The sequence below is a fragment of the Camelus bactrianus genome, chromosome 12 (genome assembly GCF_048773025.1).
Source record: "Camelus bactrianus isolate YW-2024 breed Bactrian camel chromosome 12, ASM4877302v1, whole genome shotgun sequence".
Taxonomy (NCBI): domain Eukaryota; kingdom Metazoa; phylum Chordata; class Mammalia; order Artiodactyla; family Camelidae; genus Camelus; species Camelus bactrianus.
The window spans coordinates 13,000,052-13,009,506 of NC_133550.1; the positions used below are offsets into that span (position 1 = coordinate 13,000,052).

Here is a 9,455-nt window from a genome sequence, read left to right on the forward strand (position 1 = left end):
TTTGATTCCAAGTCCCCATCTGGACTTTGCCAACCGAAGTAGCTGGACCACATGGGAGCTCTGAGAGTTCCTTTTAATAAGACCACAGCAGGAGGGCCAGCTGTTTGGTCTTCTTTGTGGACTTGTCCTGCACCTCCCTGGATCTCACCACTTCACCCGTGAAACCAGGAATAGAAAAAGAGTCTTTCACTTTAAGTCTGGAAAAAGCTTTCTGAAGTTGCACATAACATGTCTTTTTCCCTCTGGGCCCCACCCAATGTCCACTAACCCTTCCAAAAGCAAAATATTGAAGGTTACTGTAATGGTTCATTTTATGTGTCAACTTGGCTGGGCCACAGTGCTCAGATATTTACTCAAATATTATTCTGGCTGTTTCTTGGAAGGTATTTTTATATGAGATTAACATTTAAATCAGTGAACTTTGACTAGAACAGATTGTCCTCCATACAGTGGGTGGGCCTCATCCAATCAGTCGAAAGCCAGAATAGAACAAAAGACTGACGTCCTCGGAGGGAGAAGGAACTCTGCCAGCAAATGGCCTTTGGATTGACAGCTCTTCCCTCAGTCTTTAGCCCAAAAGCCTTCAGACTTGAACTACAGATTTTCGACTTTCCAGCCTCTATGATCTTGTGCGCCAATTTCTTAAAATAAATAAATATATATATATACAAATGTTTTATATATTTATATAATTTATTTATAAATTTATACATAAATATATTTGTAAAATATTTTTAAATAGTTTATAAATTTATAAATATTAATTTTAATTCCTCAATATTTTATATTTTATAAATTTTTTAATTATAATTATAAATTTTATAATAAATGTTTATAACATTTTATAATAAATGTTGGGCCTCTGCAACATTAAGTTTTTCCAGTCTTAATTAATCAGTACCTGTATTACTCAAGGTTCTCTCGTTGTTAGAAGTGAATCACTAGGTCCAGCCCATGCTCGTGCAGAGGGAATTACACAAGGGCATGAGTGCCAGGAAGTGGGGACCATTGGGAACCATCTTAAAACGTATGCCAAAGCAAGGAGGGAGCAGGTGGAACAAATGCCCCGACCTCTCTCTTCCCATCCTCTGACCTCCCATCTCCCCCATTAGCCAAACTCAGGTGGCAGCTAGAGGGTAAGGGAGTCCAAGCGATGCAGCCCACAAAGTGCATCATCCCAGATCAGTACAGAGATGGGCAGGGAATAGACCTGAGGGAGGGAGGAGGGGGAGGGATGATGGATGGAGAATAACCAGGATGTGAGAAAAGACACAAACTGACAAACAGTCATCATGGAGATCAGGTACCCTAGAAGATAAGACATCACTGAGAACCCCTCACCCAGACATATGGGGTGCATCTCTCTTCTCTAAGCCCATTCTTTCCTGGGCTGTACAATGTGGGATAACATTGAACCTGGGCACATTTATAAGGTAATGAAAATTTTCTATAGAACAAATGTCCCTCCCTTCCATCTCATTCCTCTTGATGTCAGTACCTGCCTCTTTAATTCCTGAGGCCAGGAGGAGGATTGGGGGAGGAAAAGGGCTGAGCAGTGACATTTGGAAAGACCTGTTCTGTGACAGCTCTAATGTTGATGCCAAAATTCTAATTTCCTGTTCGAAAAAACTTGTGCAAATAATGTAGTTTGCTCCTGTTGGCTTTTCTGATGTGCTCATTGAGGTTGCTTGGGGTCTAGAGGCAGAGCTTCTCCTGCAGTGTACACACGGACACGGGGGGACACACACACACACACACACACACACACACACACACACCCCAGGGCACTGATGCACTCAACACTTTCTCCTGTAACTCAGCCCTCCCATCCCAGTAGAGGCCACCACCACCTCCAAGGCTCCCAGGCCTGGACCCTCAGGCATGCGGGCAGTTGTCAGGTCCTGTCCCCGCATTAGTTCAATGAATCCCTCTTCTTCACCTACTGGCCACTGTTAGGTGCCAGAGAAACCTTAAACATCAGATCACACAGGGAGTTAGTGGGGAACCCCTACTTTAACCCCATTCCCACCCTCTATGTCTGGAGCAGATCAGCTGCCTGAATGTGACGGTCATCTTACCTGGAGGCCAAGGATGGATGAAGTGGCCTGAAAGTTCTCCCTCTTCATGCCTATAATGTCCCGCCCCATTAATTTTCTCTTCCTTTATCCCCTAAAGAGATTAATGTCCTGAACCGAGACACCCCAAACACCCTCATGTCAAAAGTTCCCCAATACTTGCTTTCCCATGCTCATCTGCAGAGCAGCCATGAGGCAGAGAAGAACGCACGACCTCCTGGTCCTGCTGAGGGGCAACGCCAAGCAAATAGAGCATCACAGATTGGTATCCAGTGCCCTGTTCCCACCCATCAGCCCCTCAACGGGCTCCTGTTTCCCCTTGGCCCCAGTCTGTTAAGCTTCTAGCACCAACCTGAACCAAACCCAACCACCCTCTGCGTGGTTCAAGAATCCCACACAGTCCATAGAAATGGATCATCTAACGAACTCTTGGCCATATGTTATTTCATTTACTTTCCACTACTGTCCTGCACAGAGGAGCCCAGACTCCTAGATGACAAATGAAAACCCTGCAGTTTTCAATGTTGGACAGTATACTGTCCTGTGTATGTGACAAAGCCAGAACTCAAAATCCAGGGCTCTTGAATCCCAGCTCAGGGAGGGGAAGAAATCCCAACTCAAAGAGAAGCTTCTTCAGAATTACCTATTTTTCTGGGTTGTTCGCACTATGGATTAGCTCCCCACTTGAATGGAGAACCAAGTTCCAACTTCAGTAAGTTTAGAGAACCTCTCAGAAACACGAAGTCCCATTGGTTGCGCCTGAAGATAGAGGTTGACAGAGGCCCATATGGAGCTGGGGCAGTGCCTCATAGGGGTTAGATAACTTCAAGAACAGAAGACCCCTCCAGAGAAGGCACAGTGCCTACAAATCCAGCCCCTCAAGGGGAGAGGGGAGCCATGAACTCAGCCCCCAAGTGTCCTGAGGGAAGCCTCCCCGGGAAAGGCTCACATAGTCTGGGGAGCCAGGGTTGCACTGAGCTCTTGTGGGAATGGAGGCAAAAGGCGGACGTGATCTCCTGAGCCCCCAGACTCCCCCTGGAGAGATGCCAGAACCCCAGTTCTACCAGGACCCTCAACAGACACATTCCAGAATCACCCCAAACAAAACCTGCTCTGTCTCTGGTCCCTGTGATCCCAGAGATGTGACCCAGGGGGCAGGAGGGATGGAGAAGGGAGGGAGGGGGAAAGGGATGGCTGGAAGTCAGGAGGGAAAGGACCTCCCTGTACGGATGCCAGGCATCGGTCAGCCCCACCTAGCCCTTGTTGACTTAGAGGGTGACAGTTTGGGGAAGAAGGGGAGGAGGATGCGGATGTCACACCCCTCCAAGCTTGATTCCCATTGGCTAGTGACATCCTTAAAAGGGCCCAGCAGTGTCAGTACAGGCATTCTCGGACCCTCAGAGGATTCTGTGGTTACATTCACTCCTCTTCCCAAGGCCATGAGATTCACGGCTCTCCTCTTCTTGGCAGCTCTGGCTGGGACCCTGGTCTGTGCCCGTGAGTATGGCCCTTCCCCTGCACCGTACCAGAGCCCTCATGGTCCAGGGCAGCCACCGCTCCTGTCTTCCTGCCTCTCTTTCTCTCCCAGTGCTGCCCTAGCTCCGCCTGCCTCTGCAAGTGGCTCGTGCCCCCAGGTCTCCGCCCGCGGCCTGACCCCACTGGTCAGGGAGCCAGGAACCCCCAGCCCTGCCTGGTCCACCACCTCACACACCACCCTCTACCCATTACGCTCCTGCCCCCCTGGCCTTCTTGTAGGGCCTCTGGGCCACCGCGTACAGCTGGGCAGGTTGTCCACTGCACAGGAGTGCCAGGCCAGGGGTGGTGGGGGCTGAAATCTTACCTGCATTCCACGTGCCGAGCGGTGCCCCCTGCCTCTGATCACGTCTCTCAGGATGCCTTTTCCAACCTCACAAAAGTAGTGTCCGGGCCAGGACGACACTGCCGTTCCTTGAACATCGAACATCAGGACATTCCTTCTTGTCCTTCCCTCTGCCTGGAATGCTTTTCCTCCCCTGTCCCTTCCTCCAGCTCTGAGCATCGCCTGGCCAACATTTTTTTATCTGTCAAATCTCAGTTTAGATATGAGCTTCTCAAAGGACCCTTCCATGAACATGCAGAATAAATGAGTCCCTGTTTGCCCTGATCACACCCTGTACCTGCCCTCCCCACATCATCACATCAGGAACTAAATAATTACATCGTGGACTATCAGCTCTGTCAGGCAGGGTCTGTCCACTTTCTTCAGCACTGAACCCCCTTTAATTAGCAAGCTTTGTATAAATGTTGTGTTAAAAGAATGAAGAGAATGGGGGGTCCAACCCTAGAAATCACTGGGGTGTGGCCCCGTGGCCCCCACACTGTCCTGCTCCATCACAGAGAGCTCCTCCAACCACAGCCATCTCCCTGACGGGGATCTCAGGGAACCTTCACAAGCTAGAAGCAAGCGGGGAGGAGGGCAGTTTTCAGAGGCATATGACACTTCCCCAAGGAGAGCCTGCTTCAAGAAATTGCAGGAGGAGTTAAAATTAAACATCAGAAAGAACACCCAGGGGGACGTAGTGATGTGGCCACATTGAACCTACAGAGCCGTGTGTTCCCGTGCGTCCACAGGCCATTCCAGGAGCCGAGGATTGGGAATGGGAGGGAGGGAGGGTGGCTCTCGGGGCAGGCTCAGGGCTCACTGTCATCTCTTTCCTCCGTTACAGAAGATTCTACTCTGGTCCAGGAACCTGTGTCCCGTGAGTTCTCTCCCTCCTCCTGCCCTGGGGGGAGGTTTTAATTTAACAGCTGGGGATGTCTGTGGGGGCTGGGAGAGGGATCCAGGGGGAGGGGGCTTGGGTCCTGCTCTTGATGCGAGGAGCGTGGGGGGGGGGGGACAAGGCTGAGGAGGAAACTAAGGCTAAGGTCATGGGAAGTCTGGGGGAAAGATTTGTTGTGAATAAAAGGGAGGAAAAGATGAGGTTAAATGACAAAGGAAATGTCACTCACGGTATTAATCCCTTCACCCGCAAACACCTCCCCTAACTCCCAGTTCCTCAGCGAGGTGCCTCTTATTCAGCCTCAGACCTCATTTCCAGCCCTGTGTTCCATGCCTCTCCTTCCACTACCACCCACATCAGCTCAGCTGAACGTGTTTGCACTCCCCACACCTGCCCCACCCATGCCTTCCCCCGAGCTCTTGCTGACTCACTTCCTGCCCCCAAAGAAGCCCCTTTAGAACATCCTCCCTGCCAGAATCCTGCCTTCAAGACCCAGCTTCTCTCTGACATGCCCCCTGATTCTCCCCAGACCCCACCCCAAATCCCTCCCCAACTCTGCCCACTTTCTAGGAGGTACTGTCTTGATCCAATCTGGCTGCTGTAACTAGCAACTAGGCTTAAACAGCAGAAATGTATTTCTCACAGCTCTGGAGGCTGGAAATCTGAGATCAGGGCACCAGCCTGGTCAGGTTCTGGTGAGGGCCCTCTTCCAGGTTGCAGACTGCCAATCTCTCATTGTATCCTCACATGACAGACAGAGTTCTCCGGGGTCTCTTTTATAAGGGCGCTAATCCCACTCAGGGGAACACCACCCTTGTGACTAATCTCATAGGCCCTCCTTCCCATCACATTGCCGGGGGCAGGGGGGTGGGTGCCACTGTTAAGATTTCAGCATATGATTTGAGGGGGACACACACATTCAGTTCCATAGCAGGCACATTGTGTGTTACCTCCCTAAAGAGGGCAGGGTTCATGCCCTTTCACTTTTGTTTTCTGGCACCCAGCACAGAGAGGTATCCTGGGGCCCTCTTACCCCTTCCAAAGAGGAAAAAACACTGATTGTGCTAAATTCAACAAATTGGTTGGTTTGTAGCTAAAGCTAATGAGACGACGACATGTGTAGTGGAATCTACTTCACCCCAAAAGACAGCCCAGGAGACTTCGGCAGTGACTCAGGAGAAAACCAGCTTAGTATTCAAACCCCTGCGTAAGTCTCTGTCTCTACGCCAGATAACAACCTAGAGAAGTGTCTGGCGGCAGGCCTGCATGACGCCTCCACCCACAGAGACAGGCCCAGGGAGGAGCAGGCAGAGCCATTCACCCGGACACAAAGGCACAAATGGGGGTGCACCCTGCACCCCCCACCGAGAGTTCCTGCAACAGCAGATGTTGCTGCCTGCACCTTACGTGGTTTCTTTCCCCTTCCACCCACCTTTTCAGGAGAAAGAAACTGGGCCCCTAGGCAAAACTTCTCCACTTAAGGAATTTGTCCAAGAATAATAATGTCCAGTGGGGGATGGGGTCGGGGGAAGGTGGGAGTTCTCTTTAAAGATATGACTTTTCTGCCCATGTGATTTTTCTGCTCCAAAATTAGGACTCGGGGTAGGAAAAGGTCTTGGGGTAGAAAAAGGTCTCGAGCTAGCCAAAGGAGCCAGAGAAAAACTACTTGAAAAATTTGAAGATGGAAGAAAATTTCTCGAAAGTGAGTACATCCCAAGGCAAAGGCTCGTGGGAGTGGGAATTCTCACCACCCACGGGCCAGGGGTGGGAGGTGGACAGAACACGCCACCGGCAAAACTTCTCCATTTCAGAAATTTGTCCAAGAATAATAATGTCCAGTGGGGGATGGGGTCGGGGGAAGGTGGGAGTTCTCTTTAAAGATATGACTTTTCTGCCCATGTGATTTTTCTGCTCCAAAATTAGGACTCGGGGTAGGAAAAGGTCTTGGGGTAGAAAAAGGTCTCGAGCTAGCCAAAGGAGCGAGAGGAAGACTACGTGAAAGACTTGAAGATGGAAGAAAATTTCTCGAAAGTGAGTACATCCCAAGGCAAAGGCTCGTGGGAGTGGGAATTCTCACCACCCACGGTCCAGGGGTGGGAGGTGGACGGAACACGCCACCGGCAAAACTTCTCCACTTGAGGAATTTGTCCGAGGATAATAATGTCCGGTGGGGGATGGGGTTGGGGAAAGGTGGGAAAGAGGGAAAGTGGGCGTCCTCTTTAACGATACAACTTTTCTGCCCATGTGATTTTTCTGCTCCAAAATTAGGTCTCGGGGTAAGAAAAGTCTCGGGCTAGCCAAAAGAGCGGGAGAAAAACTACGTGAAAAAAATTAAAGTTGGGAAAAAATGAATCAAAGGTGAGTACATCCCAAAGCAAAGGCTTGTGGGAGTGGGAATTCTCACCACCCACAGTCCAGGGGTGGGAGGTGGACAGCACACGCCACCACCTGCACACCACACCTGAGTCCCTGCACTCCCTGCAGAAGCTTCCCTCACGATGTCTCCAATTTCCCGTCCACATGCAAACCACCATGGTTGCCTGATACCAGATTTCCCCTGGGGTCTGGCCTCCAGCCTTCCTCTTGTCCACGGCCTGCTTGTCTTCCTCTCAGTCCTGCCCGGGTGGTGGGAGAGCGCAGGTCCCTTGTTCTCCGGTGACTCTAACCGCCATCCCTCTGATTTTGGTGCGAGGCCCCTCCAGGGGCTCAGTGAGGCTGGGAAGCAGAAGATGGAGCAGAGGAGGAAGGTGCCTCCACCCTTCAAACCTCATTCTCCTCTCCGCTGTACTCTAGATGCAGCCGAATTTGCACAAACCCTGAGGAAAAAATTCACTTCTCCAATATTTTCACTCTGAGAAACTGAACAGAATGGGGTCTCTGGACTTACCGCCTTAAACATGCTTGTAGCCTAGAGAGATTAAACTGAAAGCATTCAGCTTGCGCTTGTCTGTGCTCTGTGGGGTGGGCCCTGGAGCAGAGCGGGAGGAAAGCCATGCCTGACCCAGGCTCTCAGCCACACACAGCCTCTCCCAAGCCCTTGGATCCACACTGAGCCACAGCCACACATGCTGGGTCTCCCTCTGGTCCAAATGCCACTCCACTTCTGGTCTGCCTCCTTTTTGTTTTGGGGTCAGGAGAGAAGGGGGAAGTAATCAGGTTCTTTTTTTTTTTTTTTAATGGAGGGACTGGGGATTGAACACAGGACCTCGTGCATGCTAAGCACGTGCTCTACCACTGAGCTCTACCCTCCCTTCCTTATTCTTCACACATGGCTCCCAGGGACATTTGAGCATTTCCAAAAAGTAAATCAACCTCCAGCGAAGCAGGGTTTATCATCTTGAAAAACAGTTAAAGCCTGAGCCCTTGTTGTTAAAGCCACTTTCTCATGCTGGGCCACCCCATATTCATACTTTCTACGCTGGGCCAAAGTGAATGGCCACAGCCAGTTAGATCACAGAAGTAAAATAATGAACCACGGCAGTGACGGCTGGTGCTTGACCAAAGAGACCAATTGAATCTGTTACAATTACCCACGTACTTATCCTGTATCCCCCGCTTTCCCCCACCGCAGGCCAGGGCTGTGCTTTGCACACAGATGAGCAGGGAAGGACACTCATGACCATAGAGAAAGACAGAAGCATCAGCTCTCCCACCAGCCCTCTCCCCAGGCCTGGTGCACAGGACGTCTGCTCTCTAACACCCCCAGATCACTGATTCTAGACTGTCCTTCCTTCCACCCCATCAGATTCCCTCCCCTTCTATCCTGGGGTTGGGAGGCATTCAACGTAGACCCGGTTTTGAATGAATGGAGCAATATATCCTCCTACTCAGCCTTCTTTCCACCACACATCCTGCATTTCGGAGAACACTACCAAGGAACAGATCCCCTCGGAGCACTGATTATGATCAATGCTGGGTACACAGGGCATTTCACACTCAAGTAGCCTGCCACCCTGTTCATGGGTTGAAGTGTGCCCCCCAAAAAGACCTGTTGAAGTCTTCACCCCTGGTACCTCAAAATGTGACTTTATTTGGAAATCAGGTCATTGCAGATGCAATTAGTTAAGGTCACTCTGGAGTAGGGTGAACCCCTAAACCAATATGCCTGTTGTCTATAAGAAGAGAGAAATCTGGACACAGAGACACACAGAGGAAAGATGATGTGAAAACACACAAGGGAAGATGGCCATGAAGTGATGCATTTGTAAGAAAAGGAAGGCCAAGGATCGCCAGCAAACACCAGAAGCTAGAAAGGTGGTAAGAAAGCAGTCTCCCCTATAGATTTCAGGGGGAGCATGGCCCTGCTGACACCTTGATTTCGGACTTCTAGCCACCAGAACTGTGAGACAATGAATGTGTGTTGTTTTAAGTCATCCAGTTGATGGCACTGTATTATGGCAGAGCTAGGAAGCTGATACACACTCCATTCCCAGATCCATCCTCTCATCAGGCTACTGGCTTCATCTTATAGCCAGAAGTTCAGACCCTGTGACCACCATCACCCATTCCTCCCACCTCCCAGCCCCTGGCAACAGCCAATCTACTCTTTGTTTAGACAAGTTCAATTTTTCTTTTTTTTAAGATTCCTCATATAAGTGAGATCTTACAGTATTTGTCTTTC

The 9,455-nt window shown here is 50.2% G+C and overlaps 1 protein-coding gene across 3 annotated transcripts; it reads left to right on the forward strand.

Moving 5' to 3' along the window:
- The first annotated feature begins 3,446 nt into the window (after positions 1 to 3,446).
- On the forward strand, positions 3,447 to 7,769 carry LOC123619521 (uncharacterized). 3 transcript variants are annotated; one of them, XM_074375933.1, is made up of 7 exons: positions 3,447 to 3,572; positions 4,781 to 4,813; positions 5,928 to 6,041; positions 6,429 to 6,536; positions 6,758 to 6,865; positions 7,103 to 7,192; positions 7,448 to 7,769. In XM_074375933.1, exons 1-6 carry the CDS (start codon positions 3,515 to 3,517, stop codon positions 7,129 to 7,131), a joined length of 450 nt encoding a protein of 149 aa, XP_074232034.1. In that variant the 5' UTR covers positions 3,447 to 3,514; the 3' UTR covers positions 7,132 to 7,192; positions 7,448 to 7,769. The 3 variants fall into 3 exon arrangements, with proteins under 3 accessions (XP_074232034.1, XP_074232035.1, XP_074232036.1); XM_074375934.1 differs by having other exon boundaries at positions 7,628 to 7,769; XM_074375935.1 differs by lacking the exon at positions 5,928 to 6,041 and having other exon boundaries at positions 3,456 to 3,572.
- The last annotated feature ends 1,686 nt before the right edge of the window (positions 7,770 to 9,455 follow it).

Bases quoted from the DNA above. Each gene is read 5' to 3' on its own strand.
- LOC123619521 (XM_074375933.1), top strand. From the start codon at position 3,515: ATGAGATTCACGGCTCTCCTCTTCTTGGCAGCTCTGGCTGGGACCCTG. The intron at 4,814-5,927 runs GTGAGTTCTCTC...GTTGGTTTGTAG, and splicing joins GGTCCAGGAACCTGTGTCCC to CTAAAGCTAATGAGACGACG. The intron at 6,042-6,428 runs GTAAGTCTCTGT...CTCCAAAATTAG, and splicing joins CTTAGTATTCAAACCCCTGC to GACTCGGGGTAGGAAAAGGT.